Source organism: Penicillium canariense (genome assembly GCF_028826845.1).
Source record: "Penicillium canariense strain IBT 26290 chromosome Unknown utg000002l_segment0_segment0, whole genome shotgun sequence".
Lineage (NCBI taxonomy): Eukaryota > Fungi > Ascomycota > Eurotiomycetes > Eurotiales > Aspergillaceae > Penicillium > Penicillium canariense.
Genome location: NW_026622729.1, coordinates 4,556,351 through 4,574,246, shown reverse-complemented (window position 1 = coordinate 4,574,246; position 17,896 = coordinate 4,556,351). Strand labels below are relative to the sequence as shown.

General features: G+C 53.3%; 6 protein-coding genes across 6 annotated transcripts; 2 read left to right on the top strand and 4 right to left on the bottom strand.

Annotated features, from left to right (window-relative positions):
* Positions 1–153: 153 nt before the first annotated feature.
* N7482_004804 (stearoyl-CoA 9-desaturase sdeA) lies at positions 154–1,591 on the bottom strand (the record flags this gene model as incomplete). Its single annotated transcript, XM_056686929.1, has 2 exons — positions 154–1,283; positions 1,354–1,591. 2 exons carry the CDS (start codon positions 1,589–1,591, stop codon positions 154–156), a joined length of 1,368 nt encoding a protein of 455 aa, XP_056545671.1.
* Positions 1,592–3,314: 1,723 nt separating this feature from the next.
* Positions 3,315–6,659, bottom strand: N7482_004803 (uncharacterized protein; the record flags this gene model as incomplete). Its single annotated transcript, XM_056686928.1, has 2 exons — positions 3,315–6,027; positions 6,088–6,659. 2 exons carry the CDS (start codon positions 6,657–6,659, stop codon positions 3,315–3,317), a joined length of 3,285 nt encoding a protein of 1,094 aa, XP_056545670.1.
* A 4,222-nt stretch (positions 6,660–10,881) lies between these two features.
* N7482_004802 (nucleobase:cation symporter-2 family protein) lies at positions 10,882–12,860 on the top strand (the record flags this gene model as incomplete). Its single annotated transcript, XM_056686927.1, has 4 exons — positions 10,882–10,973; positions 11,047–11,213; positions 11,282–11,461; positions 11,545–12,860. The coding sequence occupies 4 exons, from the start codon at positions 10,882–10,884 to the stop codon at positions 12,858–12,860; spliced, it is 1,755 nt and encodes a 584-aa protein (XP_056545669.1).
* Positions 12,861–13,832: 972 nt separating this feature from the next.
* Positions 13,833–15,131, bottom strand: N7482_004801 (MOSC domain protein; the record flags this gene model as incomplete). The annotated part of the gene is made up of 1 exon (XM_056686926.1): positions 13,833–15,131. The coding sequence occupies one exon, from the start codon at positions 15,129–15,131 to the stop codon at positions 13,833–13,835; it is 1,299 nt and encodes a 432-aa protein (XP_056545668.1).
* A 258-nt stretch (positions 15,132–15,389) lies between these two features.
* On the top strand, positions 15,390–16,641 carry N7482_004800 (uncharacterized protein; the record flags this gene model as incomplete). Its single annotated transcript, XM_056686925.1, has 4 exons — positions 15,390–15,435; positions 15,500–15,695; positions 15,746–15,798; positions 15,863–16,641. 4 exons carry the CDS (start codon positions 15,390–15,392, stop codon positions 16,639–16,641), a joined length of 1,074 nt encoding a protein of 357 aa, XP_056545667.1.
* A 57-nt stretch (positions 16,642–16,698) lies between these two features.
* N7482_004799 (uncharacterized protein) lies at positions 16,699–17,697 on the bottom strand (the record flags this gene model as incomplete). Its single annotated transcript, XM_056686924.1, has 1 exon — positions 16,699–17,697. The coding sequence occupies one exon, from the start codon at positions 17,695–17,697 to the stop codon at positions 16,699–16,701; it is 999 nt and encodes a 332-aa protein (XP_056545666.1).
* Between the last annotated feature and the right edge of the window lie 199 nt (positions 17,698–17,896).

The following is a 17,896-nucleotide window of genomic DNA, read 5'->3' as shown; positions in this document are numbered from 1 at the left end:
TCCTTGTGCCCATTGCTTTTCGGAATGATCAGAAAAGAACAAGCACTTTCAAGGGAAAGAAAAAGCGCAAAAAACGCCTGGCAAACACCGCAGCCCCCAATACCCACAAAATGCAAGGCATATTATTTCAAAATTGGTTCAGAAAGCAACAACCTAAGCAGCATCCGCAGTGGGGATAGGCTCGGGGATCTTAGTGACCTGCTGGCCAGCCCGGATGACGCGCTGGCCCATCTCGTCGCGAACGTACTCGGAGTTCTCCTTGTGGCTGCGCTTCCAGATCTCGACCTCGCAGCCGCCACGGATCACACCGACACGCATGGTGGACAGAAGGTTGTGGGCAGCATTGGAGTGGTAGTAGATGCCGCCGTTGAACATGGCAGTGGCATCCTTGCCAATACCGGAGCTGATCATGGCCTTGCCACCGGGGTGGTCCTTGATGAAGTCGGTCACGTCATGGACGACACCGGCGATGGCAACCAGGCCGCGGCCGTTCTTGGACTGCTCGACATAGTCATCCCACTCCATGACGGGCAGCTGGTCAAGGGGAGTGCCCCAGTCCAGCTTTGCGCGCTTCTGGTCAATCTTCTTCTGCAACTGCTGGACACGGCCCTTCTCAATCTCGTTGGCACGGAATTGCTTGAGGTCATAGGCCAGGCCGAGCTGCTTCCAGGTCCAGATGGTCCACTTGGTAGGGTCATATTGGTGCCATTCAATCGCGTTGCGGTAGTCGGAGGGGAACTCGTGGTGGAAGTTGTGGTAGCCCTCGCCGAGGGTGACAAAAGCAGTGACGACATGGTCACGAGGGGAGTTGCGGTCGTCGAAAGGCTGGTCACCGAGCCAGTGAGCCAGAGAGTTGACGCAGAAGGTGGCCTGCTGAACGAAGAAGATACGCAGGATACCGGCGTACACGAAGCCACCGAACCAGTCACCCCAGCCGAGACCAGCGACAAGCATAGGGGCGATGAGACCCATGCCGAGGACAACCTTCAGGTAGTGACGGTGCTGCCAGATGACGACAGGGTCCTCGTTGAGGTCAGTGATATCCGTACGGCCGATGCGCTTGGGGTTCTGCTTCATGACCATCCAACCGAGGTGGGAGTACCAGAAACCCTTGCGGACGGAGTAGGGGTCCTTGTCGGTATCGGTATAACGGTGGTGAGCACGGTGGCCGCGAGCCCACCAACGAATGGAGCCCTCGACGGCACCGCCGCCCACCAGAGCGAGCCAGATGCGCAGAGGCATAGTGGCCGAGTAGGAACAGTGAGCCCAGAGACGGTGGTACCCTATTTGGTTGAATGGCGAGTCAGCTTTCCCGAACATCTTTTTTCCCCCCAACTCAGGATAAATGCTTACCTGCAGTGATGCCTAATCCGGTGAAGAAGTAGTAGATGACGGCCCAGATGGCAGTCTTGAGCTGCAGCGGCACCCAGAGAGACTGGACGCAGCCATAGATCGGGATGCCGATGATGAGGAAGACATTCAGCCAGTTGACGTGCTTGTACCAGTTGTTGCGGGTCATCGCAGTGTCGGCGATATGGACCTTCTTGGTGTCCGCCGCCCGCGGGCGAGACGACTCTGCCTTGGACGACATGGTGTGTCGAGATGTGTGTGGGTGGGAGGATGAGAGGGAGGAAAGGGCGTGGGGTGGGCAGAGGGTGAGCTTTTTTTTTATATGAGGGCCCACCTGAGACCAACGTTGGGGGCAGGGAAGGGTGTGATCGGCAACGAATGTATGGGGAAGCTCGGCAGAGCGAATCAAGACGAATGAAAGAGGCAGGTTCGGCCAGGAATCACAAGATCCCGAGGTTTGCCGGGGGGGAAAAGCAAAGATGACGAGGAATTGAAGGAGGCCGATGAATTTCTTTCTTGTACTGTGGCCTCGGGTCCCCTGCGAGTGGCGATCTGCTTGTCTTTCCGAATAAAAGTGAATGTTGGGTCCGCCCCAACACTTTGTGGCCTGAGGCCGAAGTGGCTGAGATAAGCATTTCGGGCACCAGCCATTGGCTGCATTCGGAAGGATAAGGGACTTTCGGATCGTCAGGCCACTCTAACGAGGGATAGATTAACTTCTCGCATGAGGCCATGTTCCATGGTGCCACGATCCCATTCACCCGTCATCTGAGTGGACACTGATTAGAAGTACTCTCGAGTGTTCCCGTGTATAATCGGTGGCTCTGTACTCCGTTCCTTTCCTGCTTGTACGAGTACGATCCGGCCCTTCTCGCCCTCCGCCCTCCGCCCTGTTGGGGCACGTGACATCGCCCCATTCCTCTCGAAAGCGGCGAGGGTCTGGACCCATGCCTACCGCATCCAGTCAGAGTCGCACTGCTCCCCCATCATGTTTTTTTCAAGCAAGAACACTATCCTTGATTGGGATTCTCAAACTGAAATTCTAATTCACCAGATACGTTGCCCATATCACATGTCTGAGCTAAAGCGGATTCCTATCGAATCGCTATTCGCACGACTCTGACCCCTGCGCCACCCCAGCCCTACCGTGGCGAAGAGCACGAAAACCGCAAAAACTCAACATTCACACAGCTTCCCGACCACAATAGACGTGGCGTCATCACTACGTTGCCTCAGCAAGGCATAGCCGAGAGAGCCAGACGTGACTTCATTGAGACCTCTGACTTTGAACCCAGGGCAGTTTCTAATTGGTCACGTGCAACTAACTCGGGCTAACAGATACGTGTCTAACTTAATATATTCGGCGCTTACACACAACATCATGCGGGAGGGATCCTACGTCATCAAAACAAGACTATGACGCAGAAAATAATACAGGAAAAGTAGGAGCCTGATACAGTTCGTGTGTGTGTGTGTGTGTGTGTGTATCAATTAACCTGCCCCCTCGCAATTCGTTGAAACTCTGAACTGGGGTACAAGTGTGATTTTCTCCAGAACTACCGATCAGTAACGAAATCGGCTTGCCCTCAAAAGACACGATATCTTCGGGCCCACCGCTAGGACACTTTACTGGAGTATCTAGTCCATATCGGCTACGCGTCTCATTACCTAGGGGCCGCCGTCTTCGATCATCTGGTAAGCTACTTAAAGTTATCAGTCCTTCCAGGCCCTCTTTTCGAATAGATATTAGAAAATACAAAAGAGCAGCTTATAGTTTAGTTCTGTAAAGACAAAGATGCCACCCAATGGGGCTGACGCCAGTATCTTTGTATCTGTTTGGAACACGATCGCCTTCGCCGAATTACAGTGGATTAGGTTTACAAAGCAGCCTTATAACTGACTTATGCAACTTTGACACTGCCTCGCGCAGTACCATCGCTCTATCTTGAATTTTCGCATGGACATCAGCGCTGCAGTCCAGCAGTAGTCGTGTTATTATTGCCCCATGTTGCATTGGCATCGGCGCCGCGGTCCAGCAGTAATTGGACTGTTGCCTCATGCCCTTGGGAAGCCGCCCAGTGTAGTGCCGTCAATCCATTTTCATCTATCGCATTGGCATCGGCGCCGCGGTCCAGCAGCAGTCGGATCATTGCCTCATGCCCCTTTATAGCGCCATAAATGAGTGGGGTACGGCCATATTCATCTGTCGCATTGACGTCGGCGCCGCGGTCCAGCAGCAGTCGGATTATTGCCTCATGCCCCTTTATAGCGCCATAAATGAGTGGGGTACGGCCATATTTATCTATCGCATTGGCATCAGCGCCGCCGTCCAGTAGCAGTCGGACTATTGCCTTATACCCCTGGAAAGCCGCCCTGTGTAGTGCCGTCCATCTGGCTTTATCTATCGCATTGGCATCGGCGCCGCGGTCCAGCAGCAGTCGGACTGTTGCCTTATGCCCCTCGTTAGCCGCCCTGTGTAGTGCCGTCCATCTGGCTTTATCTATCGCATTGGCATCAGCGCCGCGGTCCAGTAGCAGTCGGACTATTGCCTTATGCCCCTGGAAAGCCGCCCTGTGTAGTGCCGTCCATCCATTTTCATCTATCGCATTGGCATCGGCGCCGCGGTCCAGCAGCAGTCGGACTGTTGCCTCATGCCCCAGGATAGCCGCCCAGTGTGGTGCCGTCCATCCATATTCATCTGTCGCATTGACGTCGGCGCCGCGGTCCAGCAGCAGTCGGATTATTGCCTCATGCCCCGTTATAGCGCCATAAATGAGTGGGGTACGGCCACTGCTATCTTTCTTGTTTGCGAGTTTGTGTAGCCTAAACTTCCTTGCAAGGAGCTTCTGGGCCCACGAAGTAATACCGAAATAAGAAGCGATGTGTATCAATGGCACGTTACGTATGTTTGATAAATGATTGCCGTATGCTTTGCACCAGTTCGACCGCAGGGGAGACTTCTTCTGGAAGAATGGACGTGACGTATCAAATATTGCGTCAGTATATGCAGAACATCGTGCGTGTTCTGGCCAATGGAATACCGCATAGCTTAATAGAGGAGGGTCTTGCGGTGCATCAAGACTATGCAGAGGCACATAACGCAACCTGCTATTTCCAATGCAGTCAAGACAAGCTTGTGCTAGTTGGAAGTGCGTTTCTTCTGCGTTGATACGAAACGTTTCCAGGATCGGATTGCTGTCACAATTTTCGCGTAATAGATAATCCCTGGCTGACTGGTGGATGAGGCCAACTTCTTGCTTATCTATCTTGATGAAGGGTCCGCAAAACGCGATCTGGTCGCGAATGGCTTGATCACCGCTGATAAGATCAGAGGACTGTGTACCGATAGCAGCCGCTAGCTCTTGCAGTGTTAGAGGACGAAGTGCCATTGTAACCCAACGCAAGATCCGAGAGCACACTTCCTGTTGACTTCCCTCAATTCCGAGTAACATCCGGCTATAAATCCCTGGCAATCCGCTTGGAAGAGCTTCCAGGGTCTCTAAAACTTCTGTGCAGGTCTTCTTTTGCAGTAGCTCGTTCATTACAAAGCCAACCCACAGAAAAGTTCCCTCGGCCCGTTCTAGGAGGATGCTCTTAACATGCGTGCGTAACCTGTCGTTAAACCCGTCAAGTCTTGAGAGTTCTTGGACTCTCACAGAGACAAAGTGCTCAATATCGCTGGTAACTTGTTCATCGAAGTCAGGGTCAAGTCGCACCCTTGGGAAGTTCCGCAATGCGTGTATCTCTCGACTAACGATTATTAGTTTGAATCCTCCAGTTCCCGTTCTGGGGCCGTTTGGTGGAAACAACTCGGCGAACTTCGCTCCTAGCAAACTTCGTGAATCTTGATCGCATTCGTCAAGGCCGTCAAGGATGCAGAAGGTTGTACCAATATCGGGATCTTGGATGATCTTCCTAAATATAATCCAAAGGGCTTCCACGGATGACACCGTGATTCGAGCTCTTTCCTCAGTGTCAAAATAGGCCTCGGCATGTTTAATCAGGTTTGGGCGCTTCTTAATGATCTGATACACTAATCCGCTCAGGATGGCCACTGCCGTATTGCGCTTCTCATCCTGGTTGCTGCAAAAGAAGAAGACCAGCTCTTTGTCCTCGTCTTCCTGCGTAAACTTCTCGAGCTCTTCAGTAAGGAAGATTGAAAGCATTGTCTTCCCCTTGCCGGGACCGCCACAGATCCAGAGAAGTCGTGTGCTCGACTGTAGCCAAGAATGGTAAAGTTCATTTTTACAAATCCATTCGCAGGTACCGGCGACCCTCGCTCCCTTTGTGCTGATAAGATGCTCACGGTCAATAGTAGGATCGGTAAGGAGGAGAGCTTCTAAACGGGCTCTAACATCCTTCTGGGGAGGATTCTCCAATGTTTCGGCCGGAGGAACCATCCCTAGAAGCTCTTTTGCACATGATGCCGCCACGATGGCAGCATATTGCTGCCATTTCTTGTTCTTGTGTGAGTCCGAGTAGTCACAGATACCGCGTATCACCAGGCATGAAAGAATGTTCATCAGCCCTGCAGCCTCCATCTCGAAGCAAAGGACTCCGCCGAGTTCCCTGCTCATTTTGTCTCTCATGATACCGTCTTTCACAACTTGATTGCCAGAAGCGATTGTGCCATAGTGAATTTGAATTCCCTGGTCGCGAGTTGCGCGTTTCTTAACTCTATCAGGGTCACAGTTCTAACAGGTGGACCCTCCGACGTGACTATACGTCGACTCATACAGAGTATCAGACTCGGGTTTTTTGACGGTGGGGAATCGATGTGGGGTCGCAGGTGAGGATATATGAGCCAAAATATTGCATGCTTGATCTTGTCCAGCTGATCGAAACTTGGAAAGCGCGTTTAATAGGACGGTCGGCGGCGGGTTAAGGTAGCCAGTCCGAACGGTGCGTCCATCTGCTTCAATCTTGCCAAGGTCATACTGAACCACACCTCCATATTGTGCTTGAGGTTGACTGATCACAACATCACCAAGTCTGACATCCGTTTCTTCGCTTGGAACTCCACCCCCGATGCCAACCATAAGGCAAAATCTTATCGACCGGAACTTCTCCGTCATCCGCGCCGTGGACGCTGCGGCGGAGTTTGTACCGTACTGGCCGGCTGGCAAGCACATGATGACGACGTTGTGTTCACTGATGCGTCCGAGGCAATAGACGTTTGTTTCGTGGGGTTGTCGAGGTGGGTCCCGATGCTCTTCGTCGAGCATCGCGCGAGCCGCCGCGAGCTCAAGCGGCAATGCGCAGACCCATCCTACAGTATAGTCTTCGGGGTGGAGACGACGTCGGTCCATTAGAACCTAACATTGGAAATAGGTCAGGATCTGACAGCAGTTCTGTTAGTCAGGGCTAAAAGACTGAGACACACTGAACGACCGAAAGTTGGCTAACTAGTCAAGTCAGGCGAGACACATCCCAGTCGCTACCACTTTATGTGTGCATCACACAGTATCAGTATACTCAATGACGACGGTTTTCTGTATCGCTAAAGGAGACAAGACACCTTGGCCAGGCGGGTTATTGCCATGTCAGATTTGCCAAGCATCTCTCCCTTCTGTTTGCCCAGTTTGCATTAAAGACGGGGTCACACTCGTTCTCGAGCCGCTAGTGTGTGCCTATATCCCGTGATCTGGGATCCAACTAGGGGGAGAGGTCAGGGTACTGGTGGTGACGCGCGCTCCGCACGCGGTGGCCCTGAAACAAAACATTGTGAAAAGTGTTGCAGAGTAGAGGGATAACAAAGTTGAACTATTGGTTGGGGATCACAAAGGTACAGGTGTTCCCTAGGATAAGCTAATTAATTATATGCAATGCCAAGTCGGGTAGTTGAATGCTGGCGCGAGGTGGAGTTAATTAGGTGAGCACCAGTACGAAGATACACGAGCAGGGTCAAAGTGAATTGAAGAAAATCGGTAAAAGAGCAACGTTCTGGAGAAAAGGCCAGTGGGTTTGTTTTTAGCATCTTTTTGTGGACGGCTCGGGCCACCGGCATATTCCGTTCCACCCATTCATCCTTTCAGGGCACAGGAACATAAATTTAAGCAGCATTGTGAAGCAAATACCTATCAGAAGTAGGAAAAGGAGTCTAAAAAACCTACGTAGCCTCATGCTCAAGACGCTACAAAAGCATAGGAAGCAGTGGCTACGGAAGGGTGTGCGTTATCACGAAAGTGTGCCGCACCGCGCCTGTTGCACATTGATGGGTCTTATCATTACTAGGTGCCATTTTAGATATCCTAGTTAGATAACGATTATTTAAAGGCGATATTAATGGCGTTGGCTGAAATTGGTTCTTTTTTCGAGCGGCTCGTGTCCGATTACGTTATAATCTGGCAGCCTGAGATTCCCCGCATCAGGTAGCAAGAAATTGTGGTACTCGTCTCATTAATAAAGCACTAATTTCGATGGCCTATAGAGACCACACGACTATGGCATCCGCACGGCAGAACCGCATATACGACACTTTCCCGACAATATCAGCTTACTTACCAAGCTACCGCATACTTCCTGTCTTCCTGTGTATAGCTTGCGTCACCACTTCTGGAGAAACCCTCCGACAGTGCCTCGCAATCCTCCTAAATCAAATAACCATCAAATCTACGCCACAGAATACCCACAGTCTTGAAAATCCTAACAACCCGAACCGCAGCAGCTGGTCAGCAGGCAGCGCCTTTAGTGGGATCTTTCTCTTACAACTAAGCTGTGTTTTCCAGCCCGGTGGGTCTCTCATTCTCGATGGGGCAATAAACACCTGGCGATTCTCCCCCATTTACTGCCTGTTAGACCTTTTGACGGCCTATTTCAAAGTTGTCTATCTCCTCCTACGATTTCGAGCGAATTTGTCATCCGTTCTTCTTGCCATGCGCGCTGCACGATACCGCTCCTATAGAGTCATTGATTACTATTACTCCCCAGCAGCAGCGGGGGGGCTTCCGAAGGCGGTCATGGTCAACTATATATTCCAGGATATTAGAGATATAGGACGACAGACGCGCAAAAGACGCATCCTAGCCACCATCATGGGACTGCTCACTGTCATCCAGTTCGCGAAACTCATCACAGTCCGTGGAAATCCCCGTGAAGTGGTCATTGGCTACGTGCTAGCAAGTATTTATTTCCTCTACTGGCTCACAAATGAGGCCATAGAAGCTGTAGTTGGCTTTACCGATCCTGTAAGTAGTCAGCTTTCCACTTTACATTTCTCTCTAACGATAAGCAGGAACCAGCTCTAGTAATGAACATGTGTCTAGAGTTGCGGCGAGAGTGGCTGTTCACAGTCCATGTGGGTGGGTCTTGTTCTTCCCGAGGAATTATTACGTACTACGGCGGACTGTGTCATTTTGCCCTTGGAATGACGATCTCATTAGTTGTCTTTGGGATTGGGTGGAGCGGGCTCAAAGTACAAGGCCATTTAATGCCGGAGGAACTTGAGAGTCTTTGTTCAATATGGTTTTTCGTTTTACCCTGGATAACTGTTTCTGTTTGTCTTTGGGGCGTTGGAGATTTCGTGGAGGGATTTAGCGGGCATAGTTTTATGTTAAATATCTGGTATACACAGCAGGGGATACAGGCTGTCTCTTTGATACTGTTGTTTTATTTGTGTGCTTATGATGATGACTTGACTTGGAGGCCTGGGTGGACCGACTGGCTTGGGAAGGTTTGACGTGGGATGGATGCTTCAGCTAAGGAGTGGAAGCAGGTATCAGGTGTTGGAATTCTTCGGTTGAATAGCAGAGGCAAATTGAATTGATGCAATCCAGACACATAATAAAGTGGACCCTGGAAACACCAATCAGTTGGTCTTGTGAGTAAAGGGTTGCGAGACAAAAAAATCGTTATCGAGGCAAAAGAGCCAACAAATAAGATCACATATTGGCAAGAAAAAAGGACCAATCATCCCCGCGACACGTAAGGATCCGCGAAGAGACTAGTAGGCCTAGTTTTGCGGGCAGTTCGCACAGTGTAGTAAATAAACCCCTCCACTCGTTCCTCGTTCCGGGCACGTGACCTGGGATCCAACCAAGCACCAATGAGAGAGAGGCTTGGCGGAGAGGAGGGTGGGTGTTTCTCGCTGTTTTTTTGGCTGTCAACGTCGGCGTCGCGCATCCGTGGGGTTAGTAACCCCTTCCACTCCGTTCCTCCGTTTCAGGGCACTGGTGATGCGCGCTGCGCACGCTGTGGCCCTGAAATGATAAAAAGGTAGGACAGGGACAAGAAATTTCAAGAAAGAATGGAGTTAGTTTTGCTTCACTGCTACTTCATAACAAATAAGAAAGTCGATAGTATGAGTAATAGCCGCATCTATGCTCAACAGATCGCCCACGTCGACGCCTCTGGCCCATGTTCATCCGTGCTCGTGTGTTCAGCGCCTCAAACTCCGGCCAAGGCTGACCCTGTCAACCAGGAACAGACCCCCTAGATGCCAATGATGGGCTACCTCCATACTGTATGACTTGCGAACTGCAAGCATCATTTTTGTGCATGGCCTCGACCTGAAGCCGAGGTCAACTCTGGGAACAGGTACCGGGCCGACCCTCCCCCCAAAATGCCAGTGGATTACCCCAGTTCTGTAGTTCTATGAACTCTGATCTCAAGTCTGGACTCCGACATTTCCCTCTAACCAAGACATCTACCCGTCACCTCCCCCGCGCCCCGACGCCCCCGGAATCTAGAGGGCCCGTCCCAAGCAAGCCCGATCTCCTGGTGTACCGGCTATGGCTGCTTCTTATAGCCTCACCCCTCAGCCGCCGAGTCCGACCACCGACCGCCCTGATAAGACAGTCGGCGCCTTCCACTTCTTCACGGGCAGCTCCGCGAGATCGATAATCCCTGTCAAGATAAACCCCGGGTATGTGTGCAAATGATAGCCGACCGTGGACCGATTCTCGGGATGGCCGCTTTTCGATAGGGAGGTGCCGGCCCTATCAGATTGGCGACAGGGTACATAAGTACGCGCTACAGACTCCGTAGTAGGAGGATCGACATGTACAATGACCCCACTGGCCTACAATGTATCCGTAGAATTGTAATAGAATGTTTCATCGCCAGAAGGCCATGGCGGCTAAACGATTTCGCTTGCTTATCTCCCCCACTCGGGAGAGCTGGGGGCGGAGACCTCCACGCCATATGATTGGACGCCACACCACCCAAAGAAGATAAGAACCATGCTTTCCAGCCCTGCCTTTGCTGCATTGGACTAGTGCTCGGTACAGTGGCAAGAATATTATGAGCGAGTCAGATGTTATGCAATGCTCTTGCTAATGCCAACCGGACTCGGGCGATCAGCGCCGCATCTTATCACGCTTCCCGGCTGGCCCTGCTCCACATGGACATGGACGCGGTTTAGCGTTCGCGACTTGCCGCCGGATATTTTCTTAGTAGCTTGGCTGAATAACGCTGGAGAAATCCCACAGTAGCGACGCGATCATATTAATACATGCTCCATTTCCCCATAGCTCGTGTAATATGATCCGACTTCCAGTGTTCATCGCCTAGCTTCCACATTGTACCTGTACCATGGACGGCCCCGAGCAGATTGGGCCTGACCACAGCCCGCGAAAGACGGTCGGCGACAAGGTTCGTCGCGTGGTGAAGGCTTTTACAACGAGGTATGTCTGGTCTACCATGGTTCGGCAACGCATGTTTAGTATAGGGTTTGCCTATTAACGCGTGCTTGTATAGGGACGGCCTCATCGGAGACTATGATTACGGCTACCTTTTTACGCCGCGACTGCCCTTCACCAAGCGGGCTCGCAAGTCGACGCCGTTCTTCGGGTTGGAAGATCGCATGCCGATTATGCTGGCACTGATTCTGGGACTGCAGCATGCTCTTGCCATGCTGGCTGGTGGTGAGTTTTCCGTACCAAGTCGAGAGAGGTATACAATCGGTGGACAGCAGCTGAACGATACACTGCAGTTATTTCGCCCCCCATCATTCTGGGCGGCTCCTCCGGCGTGAACTTCGGAGACGAGCTCTACCAATATCTCGTGTCGACTTCCTTGATTGTATCGGGCCTTCTGAGTGCAATGCAGATGGCGCGATTCCACATATACGGCACAAAGTACTACGTCGGAACCGGGCTCCTGTCCGTGGTCGGTACGTTCCTCCCTAACTATCAACAGATCCATCCACACGCCCTCGAGATCGATCTAGCACTAACATCACAACCCACTTCCCAGGAACATCTTTCTCCACCATCACCGTGGCCACGGGCGCCTTCTCCCAGATGTACAAGTCCGGCTACTGCCCCCTTGACGCAGATGGCAATCGACTCCCCTGCCCTGCCGGCTACGGCGCCCTCCTGGGAACATCCTGCCTCTGCGCGCTACTCGAAATCGGCCTCTCCTTCATGAGCAGCCGCATTCTCTCTCGCGTCTTCCCTCCCCTCGTCACCGGACCCACGGTGCTCCTCATCGGCGCCTCGCTCATCAAATCCGGCATGCAGGATTGGGCCGGCGGCTCGGGGTGTGTGCCCGCCTCATCGACCGCGACACGACCTCTGTGTCCCAGCGCGAGCGCACCGCACGCATTGCCATGGGGCAGCCCCGAGTTCATCGGACTGGGCTTCTTGGTCTTTGTCACGATTATCCTGTGCGAGCGTTTTGGTCCGCCCATTCTGAAGAGCTGCGCCGTTGTGGTGGGCTTGCTGGTCGGCTCGATTGTGGCGGCGGCATGCAATTACTTCGAAGATTCGGGCATCACTGCGGCGCCGGTGGCGTCCTTCGCGTGGGTGCACACATTCCCGCTGAAGGTCTATCCACCCCTGATTCTGCCGCTGCTGGCGCTGTACATTGTCATTATGATGGAGTCTATCGGTGACATCACCGCGACCTGCGACGTGTCCCGGCTTGCGGTGGAGGGAGCGACGTTCGACTCGCGCATTCAGGGCGGCGTGCTGGGCAACGGCATCACCTGTTTACTGGCGGGGCTGATGACCATCAGCCCGATGTCGGTGTTTGCGCAGAACAACGGCGTCATCGCGCTGACCAAGTGCGCCAACCGCACCGCGGGCTTTTTCTGCTGCTTCTTCCTGGTGATCATGGGCATCTTCTCCAAATTCGCCGCGGCGCTGGTGGCCATCCCCAGCGCTGTGCTGGGCGGCATGACCACGTTCTTGTTCAGCAGCGTGGCCGTCTCCGGTATCCGTATTATCTCGACCATCGACTTTACCCGCCGCAACCGCTTCATTCTCACCGCCAGCTTCTCCTTGGGCATGGGCATCACGCTTGTCCCGGATTGGTGGGCATATGTCTTCTCCTACAGCGGAGACAACCATGCGCTCTCGGGCCTGCTGAATGCAGTGGATCTAGTCATGGAGAACGGATTCGCCGTCTGTGCTATCCTGGGCGTGTTCCTTAATCTGGTCATCCCCGAGGAGCCGGATGATGTCCCGGCTGTGTTCCATGCGACTGAGTCTGAGGACGGGCAAACCCAGACGGCGACTCCTGTGCAGGCCGCCTCTGGGAAAATGGAGCAGCAGCCTCCGAGTAGATGATTTGCTTTTCCTTTTCTACGTTGACCATGTGATTGTTACCTTAGCTTTTTTCTAGCGTTGTCTTATCTATAATTTATATTTATATCTGATCATGAAATAAAATCTCACTGACAATGAATATGGGTTCCTTTTCACTGCTCATCCTGGTAGTTTCAGAACAAGGCCAAAGTTGATCTCGACAGGTTGTAGGGGGTCAATTTGTATTTAGACCTACTTGGGTGAAGTCCGGCCTGCAGGTGGTGGATATGGAGGTAAAGGGGAGGAGACTAATCGAGAATATCAAAGTTGGGAGAGGTGGCTTCAATACCATCGACTGACTCTCTTTCGCTCAAACTACATATCAGGATATGGCAGAGGATAGGCTCGCTGTGGTAGCTTCACATACGGGCAGCAATGACGCATATGCAGTGGGAACAGGTAGATATCAGTGAGTAAGGAGATATGACCTTCTCAAAGACGTTCTATGTCTCCTTTATCATCTAGGCATCGAAGGCATCATTAACCAGCCTTCCTCCTGTGGCCCAGTTGAATAAGACATCCCATGGATCGCTACACTGGCCCCTGGCGTCTTGGGGCCTATCTTCGGAGAAGCCTGCTTGATGTACCTTGTTGGATTGACTCCTCGCCGTGGGGCCTGATGAATGGTACTAGGGTTTGAGTTGCCAGACGCTCATTCTAGGTTTTTTGCTTTCCTGGCTATGGTTGTATGGTTGATGCATGTATTGTGTTGGGAACGTTGACATGGCGAGGCCCAGATTTGACGTTATCCACAGTTGGCGAGGTCACTCAGCTGAGACAGTGAGAGAAATGTTATGAGGGTGGGTGTGTCGGTTCAAGTCCTGTCGTTAGCATGTTTCTTTTTGACTTTATTTGGATTTCTCTGGCGATTGATTCATTCGTTATTGACATGAGCGAAAGCGGCTCTGTTTTATCTATCTTACATTCTATCATATGGATCCCAGCTATTTCATATTATACACCCTCAACCTTCTCCCCAGGCGCCAGCATCTTCATATAAAGATGCTCACCCGTCTCCAAGACCCGCACCTCATCACCAACCGACACGGAAAACTCCTCCACAGAAGGCACAAGCTGCATCCCCAGGCACGCGTTCGTGCGATCCCCATCATCGATCCGGCGATACGACTTCAGCGTCCGATCCGGCTCTGCCTTGTGGCGATCGCCAGTATCAGGATCCACATTCGGCAGCCTGCATCTGACAGTCCGGCACGCAGCATGGATTTCCGTACCGCCAATCGTGAACCTCTTCCAATGGTCCTCGGCAAAAGCTTCCGGCCCCTGGACAATTATATTTGCGCGAAATCTCCTGATACTCAGACGCGGGATTGCGGCCGCGCAGCGCGCAGCGACATCCCGGTGACTGGCCAGATTGAGGAGGTGGATTGGGTAGGCATCTGCGAAGGCAGTGCTGGGTTGGAAGCCAATCTGCTCTTTGCGCGGGGCGTTGCGGAAGATCTCACGGCTGTGAGACGGATGTGCGCGGAACAGAGTCAGGGGGGACTCTGAGGGCTTGAAGCCGAGATATTCATGCAGCGAAGCCGGGAGGAGACTGCCGTAGTCGTACGCGCGCGGCGTGTCTTTCCAGATGCTAACCGGCACCACCGGGTACTTGCTGTCCTGCGACGGGACGAGAGGGACACTGAATTTGCGTCGGGTCGCGAGGATGCGGAATGTCATTCCGATCTTGATCATCGTTCCCCAGAGACCTAATGGCGCGAGTCGAGGGTACGAAATGACCATCACGCCGCCCGACTGCATTTCCGGCCGGCGTTCGTCATAGTCCGGCGAGGAAGGGTCAGGAACCCAGATCTCCGGGTGGATTAGGGCCATGCGCTGGAACCCAGCGTTGCGCAGGGTGCGACAGTTCCATCCGTTGGCAGTTTCCTCGGCGAAGGCAAACTGGCGGTCGAATTTGAGGCCCGTCGGCACGACGTCGGACTTCTGCAGCTCGATGCCACCACACGATTTCAGCGGGTAGGTAAAGAGCGCTTTGACGCGCCAGGCCGGCTGACCGTTCTCGTCTTTGGTGTCACTTGGGACGCCCTCGCTGTATTTCTGGTCATATTCATCGGTCAGGTTGCTCTGCCCTTGAGGAAGGCCCAGCCGCCGACAGCCCTTCGGCCCGGGGCTCGGGGAGGCGTTGATCAGTACGAGCAAGGGAAAAACGCCGATCAGGACAATCCAGAGAAGCCCGGAGATAATGAGGGCCCCGGAGGCCGAGATCTCTAAGGAACCAATGGCCCAGGACATGAGGATGCTGCTGTCCTTGATCGGAGGGGAGTATATATCATCGTGCAGGAAACTTCAGGCCGAGCCTCTTTGCGGTTTTTCCGCCGATGCGTCGTCGCGGACCCACCACGGTCCACACCATCTCTCCGCGCCAACTACCACGAACTGCATTAGTGGTATCGGCGAAGAGGCGCTGCGACTGGATATGTGATGTCCTAAAGGCCCTGCAGTCCAGATTTAATATGTTCTGTTGCCCTGCTCTCGATTGATGTGCCCGCCATGAGCATCAACAACGACCTGTTCGGCCTCGACAGCCAAGACACGCGTCAGTTTTCTTCCTCCAGATAGATACGTACCCAGCAACGGTCCCAACTAAGAATCATCTCTAGTTCCTGTGGTCTCCATCTCAGCCTCGCAGTCGTTAAACGCGTCAGCTGCTGCTGGGGAGCCGATCCGCACTGGACTGGCGCGTCTAGACGAGGCTCTAAATGACTCGCCTGCAGATCAGCGGCGACCTGGTGGGATCCTTCGTGGACAGATTACAGAGATTTTTGGGCCGCCCGGAGTAGGCAAGACCTCTCTAGCGTAAGTTTTTTGCAGTGCAGATGCGCCGTCGTGAATTGACCCCTGGCTAGACTAAGCGTTGCATCCCATGCCCTCCGCGATGGCGGGAAAGTGGTCTGGATCGGTATGCCTCCCCATTTCGATGCCAGCATGGTATCCAGTCCCATCGCAGAATCTCACAAGATCAGATACCGGATCCCCCCTCGCCTCTCGATCACAGTCCCTGATCCCGGAATTGGACAGCATGCTCTACTTCCGGGCCCCGACTCTGCCGCACTTACTCGCTCTCCTCCTCCGCTCACCCAAGGACTTCCCACCCGAGGAGACGTCCGTGATCGTCATCGACTCTGTCTCATCCCTATTTCCATCTTACTTTCCCAGCGCAGCAGAACTAAAGGACCGGTTCACGCAAGGCAAAATCACTGACAAGCTGCAGCTGCAGTGGCTATTAAACCGCAAATGGAACGTCACCAGCGATCTCGCAACGCACCTTGCGCGTCTCGCCGCGCGGAACATCGCTGTTCTAGCCCTCAATCAGACGCACACCAAGATCAAGGGCCAACCGCGCGCGACACTGCACCCTGTCTTGGCCGGGGGTGCGTGGGAAACGAGTGTGCAGACACGGATTGTGCTGTATCGCGATCTACCTGACATGCGATTTGCAGAGATCACCAAGAGAGCGGGAAAGACGGTACCTGTGCGGTTGACAGAGTTGATTGTCCCGTTTCGCATTGAATCTGTAAGAGAGCATTCCTACATGCCCGGGCGTCCAAGTGATCTCATTAATCTTACCCTTCGCCCTTCCCAGGACGGACTCTGCGACGTGGAGGAGCCGAAATCTCCCGAGTCACTGGAGCCAACTCCTAGTCGCAAGCGCAAGGCAGAGAATGAAATTGCCGATAGCCAGGACGAAGACTCGGAAGAAGAGTACGCGTGGATGGGTGAGGCTGTGCTGGATCCCAGTTGAACTATAGCAAAAACCAGGAATTTACGAGAACACATAGAATCAAAGACGATATTAAATTTAATGAACATCAGAAGTCATGTAATTCCCCGGCCCAGACTTCACAAACAACGTCCCCTCCACGACCGACGCGTCGCCCGGCAGGGATACAATCCCCTTCGGCTCCGGCTCGCAGGGTTGTTGGTCCGTTCGATCGGGTGTTGTCGGGATGCGCTGGAAGGAACAAAGAGGCAGGGTATCGGCGATTTCAATGGAGATGGGATGGCGGGAGCCTTGGATGAGATCGACCAGACGGCCGAGCACGGCGAACTCGAGCTTGAGTTTGAGCGAGTATATAAAGCCCTTGAGAGTGATCTGGATGGCGTAAAAGTTGGCGTATTCGAGGCCCAGGAGGAGCAGGTCCATTGCGATGATGGTACAGTTTATCCCGATGAGCTGGTACATGATGGAGCGGGCGTCTGGTCGTGCAGTAACGTCTGCGCCGAGACGGAGGAGCTTGACAGCCTCAACGACGTACAACGTGCCCAGCAGCGACTCTTGGAGCGTGAACCCGGTGAGCTGGATCTTCTCCATGATGTTGTAGCCCTGGATCCAGGCAATGTCCCCGGTATGGACGATATTGGCGCCGTACGTCAAAACGGTCGTCGGGACATGCAGCAGGAAGAAATTCGCGACGATCAGACGCAGCACGCGCCGCAGGATCTTCTCGTCCCGCAGCACGAGATGGAGGCGCGAGTACAGCACGACCGATTGGCCGGTCACCATGGTCCACCACCCGATCGTCAGCACGGTGACGGACAAGATCGAGTCTGCGCCGGTGAAGAACTTCATCAAGAATCCGATCGAGTAGGGCACGACACCCAGACAGCCTGACGCCAACAGCGACCAGAAGTACAGCCCGCGCCAGCGGCGGAATGTGGACAGGACCAGGACGACTAGCTCGGCGACGTTATAGCAGGACAGCCCGATGAATGTCACGAGGGTCATCTGCAGCACGTCGCCCTCCGATGCCAGGGCACCGGAGATGCCATCAAGCAGGTCCCGAGAGGGTTCGGACATGGTCATAGGCTTGTCCAATGGGAGCAGCACCGAGAAAATGATCAGTAGAGCAAGCCAAATGAAAACGAATGCGTCTGTGGGGAAAGGCGAAACAGGACTCAGGGAGCCAAGTTCACCCAGTCTGGTACGCCCACATATCTGTCAAGAACAGCAGACAAGCGCAGCGCATGGAGAAGAAGGGAGGGCCGCGCCAAAGGGG